The following is a 19,923-nucleotide window of genomic DNA, read 5'->3' as shown; positions in this document are numbered from 1 at the left end:
GTTTGTGAACAGTTTCAACCGATTCACTGAAAAGAGTCGACTCAAAAGAACAACTCGTTCACGGATCGGACGTCCCTGGTTTGGGAAAGACCCCTGTAGAAATTTCGCTTGCCACGTAGTCGCGGCGGCACAACTTGTAGTTTGGGAAGTTTTATCAGAACTTTGTTGTGCATGAAACATTAGTTAAACAGTTAGAGAGTGTTAAACTGTTCTTTATATTTAAGATGATTCCAGAGTTGTGGACATGCATTTTTTCTGTATTATTCTATTACGTGCATGGAGCAAAACTTCCGGAACCAGAGGTGAAAATAGAAGTTCTATACAAACCTTTCCTTTGTCATCGTAAATCCAAATACGGAGATATTCTTCTGGTTCACTACGAAGGCTTTCTGGAGAGTAATGGCACAATGTTTCATTCCAGGTGACATCTAATGGACCATCTAATGCATGTTCATACACTGCAAATATAGGCTACACAAGAACGGGCTTTATTAACCAAACCTTCCCCTTTTGCAATGAGAATGCATTGGTTAACTGTAATGTGTTTATTGTTGCTGAATACACATTTTTTTAAGCTTACCCTTACCAAAAAGTAGTATACTTCAAGTTTATTTTATTAAGTATACTTAAGTAAAGTTCAAGTATACTTTATGTAGTAAGTGCTGTAAAGTTGGGCATTTTAACATGGGGAGTCTATGGGATTGACTCCCTTTTGCAGCCAGCCTCTAGCGGCCAGTCGATGAATTACAGTTTAAGTCACTTCCTTGTTGGCATCACAAGAGAAAGCGGGAGGTTGCCGCTTGGTGGAAGCATCTGTTGTTTCGGTTTCTTCTTCACTTGTGTTTTTTGGAAATTCTGTACAGAAGATGTGTACTAGCGCCCCCTACAGTATAACAAAGAAAACACAGATTCTAGGAGCACAATTATAGCTAAAATATATTTAGACTTTTTCTAAGTATAAGTTAAGTATACTTAAATGTAATTTTAAGTATATTTCTGAGAAGAACATAAAGCCCATTTCTGAGAAGTACATAAAAAGTAGACTAAAAGTATACTTTCCTATTTTTTTGTTTAAAAGAAGTATACTAATAGCACACTTGAATAAACTTCTTTTTCGTAAGGGTAAACAGTTATGTTTTGCAACATTGTACTGCTGGTTTCTGTCTGGTCCAGAATGATCATTAGCTGGTCAGCAACCTTGATATAAAAACCAGCTTGACCACGTTAGCTGTTAGTTGGTGTGTTGCTGACCCAAGATGGTTTAGTTTGAACCAGCGAATGACCAGCTTAGACCAGATAGGAACCACCAGCCATGTTCCATAGCACAGCTACCAACTCAAGCTTGGTTTTCCAACAGAGTGTGCATGTCTCTAGCCTTTAATACTAATGCATATGTCTTGTAATTGGCAGCCGCCATCATGGAGACAAAAACCCTGTTTGGTTAACGTTGGGGATCCGTGAGGTGATCAAGGGTTGGGACATGGGTCTTCAAGGCATGTGTGCAGGGGAGAAGAGGAAACTGACCGTCCCTCCAGCTCTTGCATATGGCAAAGAGGGCAAAGGTGTGCCAGCAAGATGCTTATGCATAAAACATTTGAGGAACTCTGGTGTTCTCCACCTTCTGCTATTGAATTTGTCATTGACGTTGCATTAAGTCTGTCTAAAATACCCCTATACGAATTATAACTCGGATTAGCTATATTGACAATGGCTATGCTATGTTCACAGGTAAAATCCCTCCGGAGAGCACTCTGATCTTTGACATTGAGATCATCGAGATCCGAAATGGGCCTAGATCACATGAGTCCTTTCAGGAAATGGACCTCAATGATGACTGGAAACTTTCCAAAGCAGAGGTTTGTCGAAACAGTTGCTTGTTTACAACTGTGCATCAGAAAGCAGCTGTCCATCAAGCATGAGATTTATGATACGCTCTTAAAATAAAGGTTCCTAAAGGGGGTTTTGTATACAATGCAGTAGAATAACCATTTTTGGTTCCCCAAAAAACCTTTCATGGAATAGTTCTTAAAAGAACCATTTTTTTTCTTTTTCTAAAGAATATTTTAATCTAAAGAACCTTTTTTTTCACCGTAAAACAGAACTTTTTGTACAATTGAAAGGTTACATGAATGTTAAATGTTCTTAATGAAACCATGAATGCCAATAATACATTTCAGGGAGTTATTTGTGTTATTCTAAACACCTTTCTGTTTTAGGTCAAAGAATACCTGCGTAAAGAGTTTGAACGGCATGGATATGCTGCGAATGACACCCATCATGAAGTGATGGTTGAGGACATCTTCCAAAAAGAAGATGAAGATAATGATGGATTTATATCTGCTCGGGAGTTCACCTACAAACATGATGAACTATAAATACTTCACACTCCTGCATAACAGCATCAATGTTTACCTTCAGAGAGATTCCAGTATTTTTCTCTTTGAGATTTACAGCTTGTCTGTATCATTTCATGTCATGTTTCAGTAGTTCTAAACAGATTTTCTGTTATCTAAATATCATGTCTGTAATTTTTTTTAGGGTAAATACACTCAGGTGGTGGTATGATTGAGCTTTTATAGTATTTGAAGACTGTAATTCGTCTTCAATTGCAAAGTGTTAAATTCTGCTCAAAGAGAGTGCTTGTTGGCTGAAACATTGAATATGTCAGAGCTGATTTTTTTATAGTATGTGTGTGTCACTTTTTCAGATGAATTTTGCAATAATGTTTACAATATTTAGAACATGATTAGGTCAATTTGTCTGGAGTAACCTATAAGTATTTTCTTGTGATGTGAATAAAGTATATCAGTTTTGTGCTGCTCATCACTATTGACGTTGTAGTTTTATACACCATCACTAGAGGGAGCTCTTCTCTTAGCCTGTTCCATGACACAAAAGAACTGATTATCTCAAATGTCTTGCATACAGTACTCTTAGAAAATGTAATGTTTAATAATAGGCAAAACTATTGAAAACGATGAGACGCTCAGTTAAAATGTAGTCAAGTGGCCTTTTGTTGACAGATGGCACAGTCATCATCACACACCTACATAATGCAGATGACTAGTGTGTGGTGTACATAATAATTTTCATACAACAGCATATACTCAGTCACGCTTAACAGCATTCCATTCATAGTATGGCATTACACAGTTGTTGTAAAATTTGCGCAAGTTTACAGTTCCATTTTAGTTTGCTCCGGTTAATCTGCCCAGTCTCAAATCATTTTGGATAAAACCTCGAAACCAATAACTTCTCAATGGTGCAACATTCAGTAGGTAATGTAAATCCAACCAAACGGTCCCCCAAACAGAACTGAAAAGGTAATCATACCTGCAAACTAGTCGCTTTTCGGCGAAATTCGCCGTTTTGAATCAAAATATGTCATGTATGTGAATCGTCTAGATCCGAAGAGGATTTCTCTCCTTTTTTTTTTTTCATAAAGACAGCAGTCACTTGCCTCGTTTTTGAATGAATCAGCCATTTGAATGAATGACTAATGACTCGCTCTTTAAAACAGTAATTTACCGCCATCTACTGGTGGTTTGGTTTCATATTTAAAAGTATTGCATTTTCCCCAACATTTTTAACTTGCATGTTCAAAAATATTTAAAACATTAATCTTATAAAATTATTTATGCATTTGAAATTTTGTGGTGTAAATGCATTTATGGCACCTCAGCTTCATCAAACAGTCTGTGTAAATAGCCTACATCTAATGCCACTTCAGATGCAGCTTCTGTTTCCTCAGCAGTGGAAAGATTGAGTTTGTTGATAGTATGCGCACGCTAATGTGAACATTAAAATTTGCGAAAATAAATTACTCCGCTGCTCACAAAGAGAAGTACGAACACCGATGACAACAGAGTTGCACTGTACAAAAAGTTTGTGGTATAAATGTGCTTTTTTTTTTTACTTGAAGCATGTTGTCTTTTTCCTTTATTTTGTTGTCATTGTGCACCAGAACGCATCATTTACATGTTAAATTCTCAAAAAAAAATTATTCTGGGGGAGGATACGATGGTCATCTTCCAAACTCACCTTTTTGACCTCTTGTGAGTTTGCAGCAGGGGTAATACTTTACATCATATCTTGAATATCCTTCATCTAAAAACGTTTCCTTTAAAAATCCCCGTTTTAAATGACAAATAAGAGAGTTTTCTGGAAAAAAGCAAACAGCCAAACTATAAATAGCTACTTGCGCCGACAGAGCAAATGTCTTTCTTTTAGGCAAATAACTGAAAAATTCATATGAAGCGTTCAGCGTCTCTTAGATCCTTCAGCAGAGACAAATCCCAGGTTACTGCAGAATGTAACAGGTGTCATTACAGTCAGCCACTGAAACTGAAGTCAATGGCTCCACCGAATGATGGTTTTCTTCATAACATCATCTCTACACTGCAAGCGAACGACGCACCCAGACAAAATTAGAACAACGCCCTCTTGACAGATGGACTTCTCAAGATTCCATCCTCAATTCCAGAAGACGCATCGCGCGCTTGCAGTGTAAACAGCTTCATTTATTATAAACACCGTAAACTGGCTAGCTACTTTGCTGCAGCAATGTTTTTGTCATAAAAGTTGTTCTCGGGCATGGTGACCCGCACTCTTCGTTTCTCCTTAAAACGGCCAGACCGTGAAACTGTCCAATTCCTCCGGCACGTGTATTCATTGAAGGAAGGCTCCAGCTGAGAGTCGTCGTACGTCTCGTCGCTGATCAGATTGCCGTTCTTGTTGTCGCCGCCGGTTGGTTTCACCGACGTCGCATTTCCAAATTCCTGCTGGCCTTCTTTAAAATGGTTCTTGTTTTTTCCAGTTAAGTTTTTCCACCAGGAGTATCTGTCTGCCATTCTGTCTAATTATTCAGTTCACACTGCAATGAATATATTAACGTTTATAAAATGATATGCGAACATTGTTATTTTTATACATACAATAATAGGCCTATATATTTTAATTACTATGTTATCCATCCATCCATCCATCCATCTATCTATCCTCTAGTCAGTTTAACTCATCATACTTTAAATGTTGACATTTTAAAGCAAAACTATCTATCTAATCTCTAGTCAGTTTTAACTCATACTTTAAATGTTGACATTTTAAAGCGAAACTATCTATCTATCCGTCAGAAATACTCACCTCAGCTTCAGGTGTGTTATTGTCAGCCAGAGACTGACAGTCGAGTCTTTCGTTTCTTTTAAGCAAACATCCAGCAGAACAACATTGTGGCTTTTCTGTCTATATCTTTACAACATCACACAGTGCTGCATCTCTCTGTCTAAACTATAATGAGTGATGAATTCATTCATTTATAGTTCACCTGTTGCTCATTGCCCTCCTTCCTCTCTCTCATTGGTCTGTTGAGCTGCTGCAACTGCCCTCAGAAAGCTGGTTTCAGGTTCTCGCTTCACCTGTGATTTGGTGAAAAAGTCACTTTGGGGCATATACCGTCTCAGCTGTCTGATACTAAAACAATGCTGCCATTCACACCCCTGAATTTGGAACAAGAAAACCAAGCTTAGAGAAAACCAACGCCTAAAGAGAGCTGACCAAGCACTAATTACAGCAACATATTTCACATGCTGCAAGTGTGAGGTGTTGCAGCTTTAAGTAATAATACACAAACTTTCAGAAGTTCATTTTGACTGTCAAAATTATTTAAAGTAACCAGATTTACATAATTTAATAAATCAGCATTTGATAAATTACAATCATAATTACAATCATTCACAGAAATATCTTTAAAAAACTGTAAAAAGGTCTTTTATCAAATAAACAATTTGAAGGAACTCAAACCAAGGTAATGGTACCATATGTGGACTTTTTTTTCAAGGTGAATAACTGATCTATTCTCACGAGTCCAATTAATACAATACACATAATTTTGTTTAGCGAAATCATTGAAATGGGAACAAGTCCAAGGAGGAAGGAACAAGCACTAAATAAAAGCTCACATAACCATTTTGTCCATTCACAGGATGATAACGTAGATCACTTAATTGTTGTCAAGGCTAACAAAATATAATTTGAAGGAGGCATGGGTTAAACACAGCATTATTAACACCGGGTGAACAAAATATTAACTATTTACACTCCATGTAAAATTAAAAAGTGCTTTACACATGATCTTAACTGTCTTGCCTTTATAGCACACATACATTTACCAACCTCATGACCCAAAAATATATATATATATATCTTTTTTTTTATCATACTTGACAATATGTCAGTTTCGCAATGCTAATTGACCATAGTTTCATACTGTATAAAAAGGTACTGTAATTTGATTTAAAGGAATCCACCCCCCCAAAAAAGCTAAATATTTAATCACCCTCAAGCCATTCAAGATGTAGATGAGTTTGTTTCTTCATCAGAACAGATTTGGAGAAATGTAGCATTACATCACTTGCTCACCAGTGGATCCTTTGCAGTGAATGGGTGCCGTCAGAATGAGAGTCCAAAAAGCTGATAAAAACATTGCAATAATCCACACAACTCCAGTTCATCAATTATCATAATCAGTTAACATCTTGTTAAGAGCTTTTTTCTTCACAAGATGTTAATTGTTGGACTGGAGTCATGTGGATTACTTGTGGATTATTGTGATGTCTTTATCAGCTGTTTGAACTCTGAATCTGACGGCACCCATTCACTGCAGAGGGTCCATTGGTCAGCAGGTGATGTAACGCTAAATTTCTCCAAATCGGTTCTGATGGGGAAACAAACTCATCTATATCCAAAGTGTCTGGAAATTTTCATTTTGGGTGAACTACTCCTTTAAACAAAATGCCCATCAATAATAATTAATTCTGTTTTCAGCAGGAATGTTCATTTACTCCATGTTTATCAGTATTTGTTTGGGGAATTGAAACACATTGAGTGAAATGTGCATATAAGTCCAAATTTCGTACACAAAAGAGAAAACATAATATCTTTGAAATGTGTGGCAGGCTGCTTTTTAAAATGTACACGCTCTTTCAGCTGTTTAAAACAAGATGTCCTCATGCTCTATCAGGAGCTGAACTATCAGTTTCTGGTATCTCATGTCGTTGAGAGTGGTGAGTGTGTTCAGGTCCGGGGGCCGCATGAGTGTTGGGCCAAAAACGATTCCTAGGTTCTCCGAGTTCATGTAATTGTCCTTCTCGTACATGGTGACCCTGATAAATAGAGAAAAGATGTGGAAAAATCACCTCAGACAATACAATTTTGATAATAAACATGCAGGTAGGTAACTGATATACTTTCCATGGATGGGGAAATGTGGCAAAGCTGGCTTGGCAAGTTTGAGGTAAAGCACAAATCCCTCAGGATCATTGTGTAGGTTTTTTAGTTCCTGAAGTGCACTGAGCTAAAGTGCCGTATTGTGTTTCCAGTCTTATACGTTTTATATTGCAGGGTGACAGGAAGTAAAATCACTCTTTAAAGCCGCAGAGAGAATGCTTAAATGGAACAAAAACCTTGTAATGAACTATGGCACTGGCACCTAAGGAAGCAGTAAATGTGTGTGGAAATTCAATACCTCTTCAGGTGCGTCATCAGGTACCGCAGGGTCTCATAGTGGGCTGGAGGAAGTTGGAGGAGACCATCGTGAACTGCCTCCAGTCTAGAATCAGGGTCTGTTATTTCTGACAACAGAAAGTGTAAAAAAATGTTTTGCAAAATACTGCAGAATTGTGCAAAGTCAGTTTTTCTGCTAAAACTCGCCACTATTTGAGCACGTACAGTCCAAAATCTGAGAGCACTAATGAAAATGATTTATTTTTGTATTATTATACTTTTTCATTTACAAGTTACACTACTATTCAAAGGTTTGGGGATTTAAAAAGATTTTTTTTAAATGTTTGCTCTTATGCTCACCATGGCTGCATTTATTTGATCAAATGTACAGTATAAAAAAGTAATGTTGTGAATTTTTATTACAATTTAAAATAACCATTTTCTGTTTTAATATATTTTAAAATGTTTTTATTTTCCTTTGATGGCAAAGCTGAATTTTTAGCAGCCGTTTCTCCAGTCTTCAGTGTCACATGATCCTTCAAAATTCATTCTAACGCTCAAGAAATGTCCTATTATTTTCACTGTTGAAAACGATTGGGCTGCTTAATATTTTTGTGGAAACTATAAGGGTTTTTTTCAGGATTCTTTGATGAATAGAAAGTTCCAAACAGCATTTATTTCAAATATAATTCTTTTGTAACATTATAAATGTTTTCGTCACTTTTGATCAATGAAATCATCCTGTCCCCAAACTTCTGAATGTCATTGTCAAAATTATTAAAGTTATTAAAATTATTTAAGTGTTGTACCAGAATCAAAGTTACGAAGCTACGAGAATACTTTTTTTCGCAAAGAAAACAAAAATAACGACTTTATTCCACATTTTCGTCTCTACTGCTTCACTTGTGGACGCGCGTTCACGACAGTATCAGAGAGCCCTCAGATTTCATCAAAAATATCTTAAATTGTGTTCCGAAGATGAACGAAGGTCTTACGGGTTTCGAACAACACGAGGGTGAGTAATTAATGACAGAATTTTCATTTTTGGGTGAACTAACCCTTTAATGACAAGATCAAAGTAGTTAAAAAAATAATGATCATCAAAACAGAATACAAGAGAAAGTTTCTAGTTAATTATAACACATATAATTGATATATAGTTATAGTCTCTTACTGGCAGATTGAATAAATTTGGAGTAGACGTCATATGTGATAACTGGAATGGGCAGATCTCGCAAATAAAGCTTCAGAGCTCCGGCAATTATATTGATGTCTGAGTAGATATTGGCACTGATGTCTGCCTTCTCACCATCTGCAAAGGAGAATTAGTTATCTGTTATGAGTAAGGTTAATCACTATACCGTATCAACAATACATTGTTTTGAATGGAAAAGCATGGGTTTTTCCATCCAGGCTGCATGTTGATAAAATAACAGTGATTTCAAGGACTGTGAGTTCATTCAAGCATGTAAGCGAATGTGAAGAGACCAAATGTTAGTTGAACACCTATCATACACCTGATTATATCAGGTTTGAGGCACAAACAGTTATTCTAAACCTCTACAAACCTCTGTCGAAGGCCAGTCGGACATCTTCTATGTGTTCTGTGAAGCCTGACACTCTGTACAGACCCTCTGATTTCAAACCTGGAAGAAGCCGAAGTAACACATATTTACTTCAACTATCCAGTCAGTGCACTTGGAGGTAAAAGTGTAAATTAGTATTGATCAAACTGGGACTGCAGCTAACAACTAATCAGATAATCAATTAATGTTTTGATTATCCTTTTGATAAATTGGATATGCTGTGTCTTGCCCAGTTCATCTATCATCCACTCACACATCTGTGTATAGGAACTTCATCCCTGATTCTCCATGATGGAAAATTTTATTATGTGGAACTGTTATACAGTCCTGTTATACTGTTATAAAAAATACATTTTTCCTCCTTTTGCCATTTTTACAGGATAAAAATGACGACCCCAAAACATAAGGATCTCCTTATGATCTTTCATCTTCATAAAATACAAAATCAGCTATATAATTTCATGCATAAAGACATTTTATACCATGTAAAAATTTTATACTGTCATTATACTTAAGCCAAAACAAATAATTAAAATACTATCTAAACATATGAATTCAACATATTATTATTTGTGCATATTGGCATTTGTGAAATGTCTTCACACTTCTAGTCACAGAAAAATACATATTACAATACAAATACATATTTAAAAAGCTTATTTATTCAGCTTTCATATGATGTATAAATCTCAATTTTGGAAAATTGACCTCTATGACTAGTTTTGTGGTCCAGGGTCACATATTATATTTCTCTCTATAGTAAGAAACTGATTAAAACAAAAAGTTAATTTTATTTGACTAGTTTTTCTCTCAAATATAGCAAGCAGAATGTCGGTTGGCTAATATATAACTAATTTCTCAAAGAATGCTCTCTTTAATGGAAGGCGTTACCCAATAAGTCAAAATGTGGAGAATGTTTGCTTCCTCTCCCTGTTGTTTTAGGTTAGGTATTCTTCTTTTTGCACATCTTGATATATGACAAGGAGACGCCAGAGAATAGGGCAGCTGTGAGACACCTACAGTCAGTGATTAAGTGCCTTACTGAAGGCCACAGGTGCTAGAGAAGATCTGGGATCTCCATATTAAAATGTTCTAGCACTGCATTTTAGAAACGATCAGTACCTCTGTGCTCGATCTCTTTGATACACATGTCCAGAACCATCGGCCGTGGCGTGTTGTGGGCTTTGACCAGCGTGGTGAGATCACAGCTGAAGACCTTCTTGATCCTGCGGAGGTCCGGCTGACAGTCACTGGGCACGAGTTTGGAGCACTGTTTGTGCACGTTCAGCCCACAGTCTGCAAGAGTAACAGGTCAAAAGGTTAGAGGAGAGTGACCCTGTTGTCTCCAAAGAGGCAAAAAGACAGACTCCAAGGGAATGGAGACCCAAAGTGTGTGTGTGTGTGTGTCTAGGGGTCTTATGGAGGGTATATCTTCAGGGTAAAGTATACGTGGAGAAACAGGTGCATAGCAGACAAACTGGGTGGTAAAGTGTGACAATATCAGTCACATTCATTTTGACGTGTGTTTGTGGCTCTGTCATTCTGAGAGCATAACCTTGATAGACTTCTGGGTGTGTTTGCCAGCGAGCCTACATACAGTACATACACGTATGTGCATGCAGGTGTATATCAAGGGCCTCTTGTCATGTGCGTGATGGACACCTGCTTAATTGAAAAACAATTCTTCTGCTCTTGCGCCTATTCAGTCTAGCCTGAATTTTGTGTCCAACTGTTTTACACATATTTTGTTAATTTGAATCAGGAATCTGTAAGTTTGCAATCTGCAAGAAATTTTAAGTTTGTTTATTTGCTTTTCAGCAACACAATGAAGTTGAATTGGTTAGCAGTACTTAAAGGGATAGTTCACCCAAAATTAATTACTCACCCTCATGTCATTCCAAACCCGTAAGACGTTCGGTAAGATATTTTTGATGAAATCCAAGAGCTTTCTGACCCTACATAGACAGCAACAGAACTGACACGTTCCAGACCCAGAAAGGTAGTAAGGACATCTTTAAAAGAAGAAGAAATTATTGAATAAAGTCATTATTTTTGTTTCCTTTGCACACAAAAAGTATTCCCGTAGCTTCATAACATTATGGTTGAACCACTGATGTCACATGGACTATTTTAACAATGTCCTTATTACCTTTCTGGGCCTTGAACTTGGTAGTTGCGTTGCTGTCTATGCAGGGTCAGAAAGCTCTCGGATTTCATCAAAAATATCTTAATTTGTGTTCCGAAGATGAACGTAGGTCTTACGGGTTTGAAATGACATGAGGGTGAGTAATTAATAACAGAATTTTCATTTTTGGTTGAACTATACCCTTAATGAATAGGTGTCATGAACTAACAGTCCACAACTATATAATGAGTATATGTTTTGTGGCTGTACCATTGAAACTGAGTATTTTACCATTTATGGACTGGCCTCATCCATTTGCATTGGGTTATTATAGTTAACTAAAACTAAAACATTTAGTTTTAAAACATTTTCATCACTCAAAATAAAATAAACATTAACTAAAATAGAATGATAAAAAGTATAACAGAAATAATAAAACTTAAACATTTGATTTACCGAATTATGAAAACATATTAAGCTTATTTTTATTCCCAGCTGCCAAGAAATATTTCTTGTTTTCATTTAGTTTAACTTGATGTACTAAAATGACTAAAACTAAAACGGAAATAAAAATATTAAAAACAATACAACAATTATAAAAAATACCAAACAAACACACAACAAAATTTTATCTAAAATGTTAACTAAATTAAAACTGAAAACAGAAAATCTAAACATAAAATCTAATTCAAAATATTAATAAAAACTGTAATAGCACCTCAATGATACTAAAATAACACTGACTATGTCGCTTTGGGAGTTTGAGGCTTTTGAGTTCCCTTGATTAAAACTGACAAAAACAGCCGAAACGTTCAAGTTTGGAATAACATGAGGGTTAGTAAATTATGACAGAATATTCATTTTTGGGTGAACTTAAAGCTATAAATGTAATATTTATTACTCCTTATTCATAGTATATCAAAGTATATTTATTACTATTTGTTCATTGTATATAAACTCATATTAATTTATACTCAATCTAACTTAAAATATAAAAAATGTACTAGCCCAAGTACAAACAATGTTGTAAAAGTATTGTTCATTGTTGTTTCATGTCAGCCACTGCATGAACAAATTATTACACACAAAACCGTACTGTAAAATGTGACCTTTTTCCATATTACAGGTGTTTGCTTATACTCAGAGCTTGATATTTGGGAAAAAAAAGAATTAAACGTCAGCATGTAATGTACCCCACACAAATTGTTATACAGACATGAATGATACTTGAAATTATGTGGCATAAGGACAGGTGTTGAACCAGAATATTATATGAATAGAATATTTAGGGACCATTACGAGTTTTCTTTTTTTACTTTAGAGAGTAAGCAACCACCTAGCAACCATCCAGAACAGCCTAGCAACCACATAGCAACGCTCTGGGAACCACGCAAAACACCCTAGTGTCCGTGGCGATGTTTGCATTTCACGCAGCCCTCACATTTTCTTCAGAAAATGTAAAAATCTACTTAAAATTGCATTTGACACAGTTTTGCTACAATTAATGAGTGCAAAACTCTCCCTTTGACTCCACAATTAGAACTTGTGGAAAAAATGAACAGGTTTTTATGTTGTTTAAGTTGTAAGAATCCTGGTTTGATAACCTGCTTTGACACTGGGACTGTGAGTGTGTGTAGGGGAATGTGGTAGTAGGGTGGTCTGTCTCTCTGCGTGTCTCCAGTAGCATGCACATGCTGTCCCACTGCTCCTCATCTTCAGCAATGCCATTAATCACACTCTGTCAGTTTTACTGCCTGCCTGAACCCCTCCTTCACATCTTTAGGCCACCGAGAAAAAAAACAGAAGACGACAAAAAGAAAAACGCTCTGTGTTCCTCCGTATGGGCCTAGGGACACATTCAACTCTGCTCTAATTCTCAATGTGTCTGATGACACTGACTCGCCCGGGGGCCAGAGTGAAAGAAGAGAGGCTCCTGTGTGAAAAGAAAAGGCTTGAATAATGGCCCGAATGGATGAGACCATTTACAGTGTGAAAAACCAACAGTAAAAAGCCTTGTGACTGGATTGAGTTTATGTACAGAGTGTTTTGGGAAAGTGATGTCAAACAATAACCAGCTCCATGTTAACATGAGATCTGAGCAAACCTGTAATCATGGCATTAAGGTGCATTTGTTTATCTAGGTCACATCTAGGACCATCCTGTATCAAAAATGGTCAACTAGGATTTATTGGTTGTTATTTTTACATTTAATTTCAATTTGTCTTTTGCCTCACAAAATAATGAAAAGCAAAACAGAGCAACGCAAAGGTAAGCAAAGCAAAGCAAAACAAAACAAAAACAAAACAAAAACACAACATGTATATCACAAAACAAAAAACTAGTGCTGTCAAACAATTAATTGCGATTAATCACATCCAAAATTTAAGTTTTTTTTACATTATATATGTATGTGTACTGTGTATATTTATTATGTATATATAAATACACACATACAGTATATACAGTATTTTGAAAATATTTACATGTTTATACATTTATATATTCATATTCTTATATTTTATATTATATATATATATATTTAATATATAAACAACATATTTTTCTTAAATATATACATGCATGTGTTTGTATTTATATATACATAATAAACAAACACAGTATACACACATATATTATGTAAACAAAAACTTTTATTTTTGATGCGATTAATGACCAAACATGACTGAACAATATAAAAAAAATAACAATAGTTTACTTATAAAGTAACCTAGATTCACCTGGATTAAAATGAATTCCTACAAAAATTGTTAGTTCGTGATGCATAATTTATTAATTTGAAAGAATTTAAGTTTATTGTAAAGCTATTGTATAAATCATATGCATCACTTGTACATAACCAATAAAGTGTCATACTTTGTCATACAGTACAGGTGTGTGTGCATATATGCATCTGTTTATGTATGTTTATCTGTGTGATTTGAAGTGTAGCCTGATGCATTTGGCATTAACACAAGGAGACTGTCCTGGTTTACCTGGGTGTGCCTCTCTGAAAGTACTCTATAATGTACACAGTATGTTCCACTATAAATAGTCAACACTCAACAGAAGGCACTCAACTGGTTTGGACCAGGTGTCATTTAGGAATGCAAAATACCCACACATCAGCATACTAGTTAAAACCCTTATTGTCACAGGTATTCACTTTCACTCATTTAGCCTCAGGTTGCCACCGCATGTTGGAAAAGGTCTACAGCCAATTAGGCATTGTTACCAGAATGGCATGAGAAATTATCTGGATCCTAAGCGGCCTTTGGATTGTAATTTGATATGAATAATGCTCCTTGGCTGGTGCCATAATTCTGATGGACATTTTATTTCTGTGGGAGGGTTTGTGATTGGTGGAGGGTTACCTGAGCAACAGACGCCCTGGGCGATAAGACCCCACATGAAGTTTGCACAGTATTCACACCAGTGCGGCCCTCTGAAGGTGTGCACCTACACCAAAGGCAAAGCAGTCATTGTGAGTCAAGCACACATTGAAAACACACATACATGCATATTAGGCCAGTGAATCATTCATCTCTAGATTTTCATTTCCAGCTAAAGCTCATAATGAAAGTTCCACAGAAAATGAATGATTATATTTCCGGAGTATCTCTTACTGTACCTGACAACTAAGAGAACGTGTCTCACTGAGACTGGACAAACATAAAAAGAAAAGCATTGAACTACGCATTCATAGTTCTATGATGTATAATAAACTATGGAAGCCCGTTTCCGCCACTGAATAAAAAAAGGTAATTACGACTTTTTTCTCACAATTGCGAGTTTACAATTCTTTTTTTTTTGTCAGAATTGCGTGATACAAACTTGCAATTCTGATTTTTCTCAGAATTGTGAGATATAAACTTGCAATTGCGAGAAAAAAACCCTCAGAATTGTGAGTTTATATCTCGCAATTCAGACTTCATAACACGCGATTGTGAGTTAAGTGTAAGATATAAACTCGCAATTCTGAGAAAATATCAGTCTTTTTTTCCCCTCAGAATTGGACTATATTATATATAATTTATAACTCGCAATTGGGATTTATATCTCACAATTTTGATTAAAAAAAGTATAATCAAATATCAAAACAAATCAAAACCAACCAACCAAACAATGATCATCATGAAGTTTCATGAAAGTACCAGGAAATGTGACTGGAGTGATTAAAATGTTGTTTTCTGTCATCAATGCACCATCATGGCAAAGTGTTTGTACACTAACTCTTGGGTCATAGCTCCAAAAATTTATTAAAATTCAATGTGTTTAGATTGACATGACGCATGACGTTTGTTGTAGGAAACGACAGCCAGTGACGAGTGAAGCTGTTGTCTGTAGCTCTGTGAAGTGTTAGCTCCACCGTCTCACCGTCTCAGGTGTGTCAAACCCTAAGACAGCAACCAATCACTCAAGGGTCAGTTTGAAGGCAGGAAGAACTTCAGAGACAAACTGCTCCTATCCAAAGTTCTGAGGAAATAATCAAGCCTCTAAGACTGAGGGTGGTACCAAAAGAATGTAAATAGGGAGGACCCCCTGTAAAGACACAGCCCTGATTTTCTAAATTTTAATACATGTGAGTCAGATTACAGGATTGCTAGGGGAAAATAATGTGTCTGGCATCTGTTACCAAGCTGCTGAAAGTCACACGCAAAGCATGTTCCCATGCACGCCCTTGTGCTGTCAAAACACAGAACAAAGATGGACAAAAGAAAAGACACAACACAGGGTTTTGGAACAAAGCCCAGGTGTATGACTGCTGAAATGTAAATATCATAATGAGAATACTATTCATCTCTGTCCAGAACTAGCAGCTGTTCCAAAACCCAATGAGCTGTCTACATTCTAGCTGAAATGCCACCTCATAAGTGACTGATTTGCACCCTTCATAGGGCAGAAACACTGCATTATCAGATAAATAGCACAATAGTTTAATTAAAATTTAATTTTTTTGTATGTAACTTTTTTTAACAATTATTAAAAAAAGTTATTTTATTACTCTTAAACATTAACGTATTTGTTGATTATTTATAAGTATTTAAAATCAATAATAAATATTTCTCTTCCTTCATCGTCTTGAATTTACGTTTTTTACAAAGCTCGTAACAGCATTATGTTTTTTTTTTTTTTTTTATGGATTTGGCCAAAAATATATTATAGGCCTTTTGTGTACATAGAAAAAGTCTTAGATCTTTGAGTTCAGCTCATGAAAAATGGGGGCAAAAACAAAAGTGTTGCATTTATAATTTTGTTCAGTGTATATATAAAATACATATACATACATACATACAGATATTTTATATCTTATTTTATTTCTTAACAATTACATTTTATTTTTTATCATTAAACTACTTATTGATTACTTTTAGTATCAAAATATTTATTATGCTTTTTTGATTGATACATTTGGCCAAAACAAAATATCATAACAACAGCATAAATTACATTGCCTTGGCATAGGGAACACACTAATGATACCTTAAAACGCTACATACTGAGTGCGCTCACTAGGTTTTGGAACATAGCCTGAGTTCATCATGAGGAAGATGTTATAAGGAAACTTCCAAGCGACACGTTGAAGTCAGATGATTGCTTTGTTTTGCTCTTTTGGGGTTTAAAAAGGAAGTCAGATGATGGTACACTGTGCTGAGATTCTCAGCCTCAGTCATTTTTCAGAAGCTGAAGAAGTCCATTCAGCAGCTCGGCAGCGAGAGGTTATTGATTTGTGCGATCAATCCTATCAGTCAATAGTGCTGTTAATGGATTAAAAGCCTTGGCAATTAGGCTCATATGATAGATTTAAGCTTATTGATACGAGGCTCACAGTATGTGTACTGTGCATTTAAATGCTGTCAGTACATAAACATTTGATCGAGACATTAGTAAACATCTGAAAAATCTCATGCTAATGCCAAATATAGAAGTGACTGACTTTGTTAGGACCACAACCAACATTTCAAATTGTGGTGGTTTTGAAAAAAAATAAAAATAAAACCATTCAATCTAAACAATTGCGAAATCGCAAACAAATACATGCACAAGGCTTCACAAAATATCCTCAGTATGCCCAATATCAACATTTAATATAGATAGTTGACTAAAATAACTGATAATTCTGCATAAAACATTCATGTTTACATTAAAATTGATGTCATGTCAAATTGATCACAATGAAGAGATGACATAGTGAGACTAGGTAATAAAATAGCATTTCAAATAAAAATAAGTCAAAAGATAGTTACCCAACTACCTTCACCTGCTGAAGATGCAGCCAGTTTGGCTCTTTTTGTATGATGTCAATAAGGAGTTTATGATGAGATGAACATTTTGAACCATTCAAAAGTTTGGGGCTGGCAAGATTTTTGATGGTTTTTAAAGCCTCTTATACTCACCAAAGCTGCATTTATTTTGGTTAAAAATACAGTATTATTGTGAAATATTATTACAATTTAAAATAACAGTTTTCTATTTAAATATATTTTACAATGTAATTTATACCTGTGATGATGATTTGTCATTCATGAAAATTATTAACAATGTTATTATCAATGTTGAAAACAGATATCATAATTCCGACATGACATAACCATAACACAACCAGCACCCACCTTAAAGTTGTGGATCTTCTCATAATTGCAGTGTTTCTCCGGTCCGTCCTTGATTGTGGTCCGTCGGCTCAGTGGTGATGGGCTGATCTGTGAACAAGCCAAAATCTTTAGAGGCTTCCAGAGGAGGGCACCCTTACCGCCCAGATTCACCCCCAGAGCTAACGCCAACAGCTCCTGGTGCTTACGCTCCTCCTGTTTGGCTTTGTGAGGGGCTAATTCACCTTTCGCTGACCCCTTAGTGCCAACAACCTGGGCCCTGGGCCTCGGAAGAGCCTGCATCTCCTCTGTAGAGGAAGATGAGAATAATATGGAATGGGAGATAAAAGCAGGGACTGAGTCAGTCCTCCACTCCTTGGTGATCTGGGTCGACTGAGAAGGGGGACAGCCTGGTCCTGCATGGGCAGGGCTGGGGGTGGGAGGTATGGTGGGTGGGCTGCCTGGGGGCAAGAGTGTGTCTCACACAATAGCATACATTCAGCACTCTGAGAGAACGGCAATGCGAGAGAGAGGGAGAAGGAGTGATTGTGTCAGTCTTGTAGATACATCTCAGCAGGTTTCTGTAGTGGGATCAATGGAATCCAGAACACAGCGCTTCCAGACACGATTCCACCGCAGTTCCCTTGAGAGCAGATAATCCTGCAGCTCAAAGCCAAAGAGCTCATCTTTATAAGCAATAAAATCAGAGATCTGCTCTGAGAAGAGTAGGTTCTCTTTTCAGGTCTAGCACTGAGAGGTTTTATGTGGTTTTGCCTTTTAGACCTCTCTCTGTCACTAAACTTCTGATTGTAACTTCTGTTACAAATCGGATCAGGATTAAAGCAGATTTACAGTTGTAATCCTGCATCACAGGATAATCCTATAGTGCCGGAATCACTTGTTTCAGGATTCAGACTTGCTTAGACCCCATTTAAACCTGGTCATTATCTATTTCAGGTAATCTAATTAAAAGTGGATAGCAAAAAAATACAAATGTAAACAGGGCGCAAAGTGTTTTGTGATCTGGATCTCTCAAACCTACAGAGCCCCTAAAGGGACATGTTGATGGTATTATTTCCATCTTAAAAGTTTTGCAAGTGAACACAAAGTTTCTCAGGGGAATGCATACTTGTGCAGGAGAACACAAAAGCATTGAAATATAATTTTCTCTCCTATCTCATATTTTTTCCATCACCATGTCCCCTCAAGGGTCTCCATACAAACCACATTTGAAGGCACACTGAAATGAATTTGGTGTAGGATTTCCTTTGAAACAATTTTGAGTAAATTTCACAAATAATTACAAAAAATGGCAAGTAACACACTGAATTAGACTTAAAACAATTTTTTGTAGAAAGACTAAAAATATAATCCCCAATCTTCAAAAACCTCAATGGTTTTTGACAATCAAGCAAGTACGTTTAAGCCTCTGAATAAAAGACTAAACTAAATCTGTTCATCATATAAAGTGCTGGTGTCTCTTAAGAAGAATTGGATTGAACTGCTTGATTCACATTACTTTTACAATGTCTTTATGAACTTACTGGTGTGCGCCAACATTTTAGTTGCATGGACTTTTGTGTTTCAAAGATAAATGGGCTTGGAACGAAGTAAATAATGGCATAATTTTTATTTTTGGGTTAACTACAGTGTATACTTTGAATTACTGCCTACGTACTGCACCTGTATCATCCACTGTGGTAAAACAGGAGTAATAACTTTACAGGTTACATTTGTCATTACTACACTCTTAAGAATAAAGGTTCTTTATTGGCATTGATGTTTCCATGAAGAACCTTTACCATCCACTGCACAAAAGGTTCTTTAATGGAAAATGGTTCTTAAGATCATTAAGATGTTCTTCACACCATGAATATCATGTTTCTTTTAAGAAATTATATTTTATTAAGGTTTTTGGAACCTTTATTTTTTAAAGAATGTACTACACTGTTAGCGATTTCTGTAAATTACACAGTATTTAACTGTAATATGAACTGTACTTTACTGTAAAACAGTTACACAGTACGTTACTGTATTTTAAAGTTGCATTATGGGAAATATCCTCTTGCCGCCATTAAAATACAGTATTTTTCATTTACTGTAAATCCAAATACAGTAAAAAAAA

The 19,923-nt window shown here is 36.0% G+C and overlaps 2 protein-coding genes and 1 long non-coding RNA gene across 3 annotated transcripts in view; 2 read left to right on the top strand and 1 right to left on the bottom strand.

Annotated features, from left to right (window-relative positions):
* Positions 1–72: 72 nt before the first annotated feature.
* On the top strand, positions 73–2,814 carry fkbp14 (FKBP prolyl isomerase 14). Its single transcript, XM_016556367.1, has 4 exons — positions 73–421; positions 1,411–1,562; positions 1,729–1,856; positions 2,217–2,814. The coding sequence occupies exons 1-4, from the start codon at positions 225–227 to the stop codon at positions 2,373–2,375; spliced, it is 636 nt and encodes a 211-aa protein (XP_016411853.1). The 5' UTR covers positions 73–224; the 3' UTR covers positions 2,376–2,814.
* A 3,957-nt stretch (positions 2,815–6,771) lies between these two features.
* chn2 (chimerin 2) overlaps positions 6,772–19,923 on the bottom strand; it is a 52,259-nt gene continuing 39,107 nt past the window's right edge. The window contains exons 8-14 of the mRNA XM_016556289.1: positions 17,823–17,909; positions 14,583–14,667; positions 10,209–10,382; positions 9,069–9,146; positions 8,675–8,812; positions 7,523–7,628; positions 6,772–7,160 (exon numbers count right to left, since the gene is read on the bottom strand). Coding sequence (XP_016411775.1) covers positions 6,989–7,160; positions 7,523–7,628; positions 8,675–8,812; positions 9,069–9,146; positions 10,209–10,382; positions 14,583–14,667; positions 17,823–17,909 — 840 coding nt within the window. The 3' untranslated portion in view covers positions 6,772–6,988. The remainder of the gene's footprint in view (positions 7,161–7,522; positions 7,629–8,674; positions 8,813–9,068; positions 9,147–10,208; positions 10,383–14,582; positions 14,668–17,822; positions 17,910–19,923) is intronic.
* The window catches only part of LOC107743160 (uncharacterized), a 20,162-nt gene continuing 10,220 nt past the window's right edge, over positions 9,982–19,923 (top strand). Inside the window, exon 1 of the long non-coding RNA XR_001640374.1 lies at positions 9,982–9,992. This is a non-coding gene — a long non-coding RNA (uncharacterized LOC107743160). The remainder of the gene's footprint in view (positions 9,993–19,923) is intronic.

Source organism: Sinocyclocheilus rhinocerous, unplaced genomic scaffold (assembly GCF_001515625.1).
Source record: "Sinocyclocheilus rhinocerous isolate Xijiao unplaced genomic scaffold, SAMN03320098_v1.1 scaffold946, whole genome shotgun sequence".
NCBI lineage: Eukaryota > Metazoa > Chordata > Actinopteri > Cypriniformes > Cyprinidae > Sinocyclocheilus > Sinocyclocheilus rhinocerous.
This window is presented reverse-complemented; position numbering and strand designations above follow the sequence as displayed.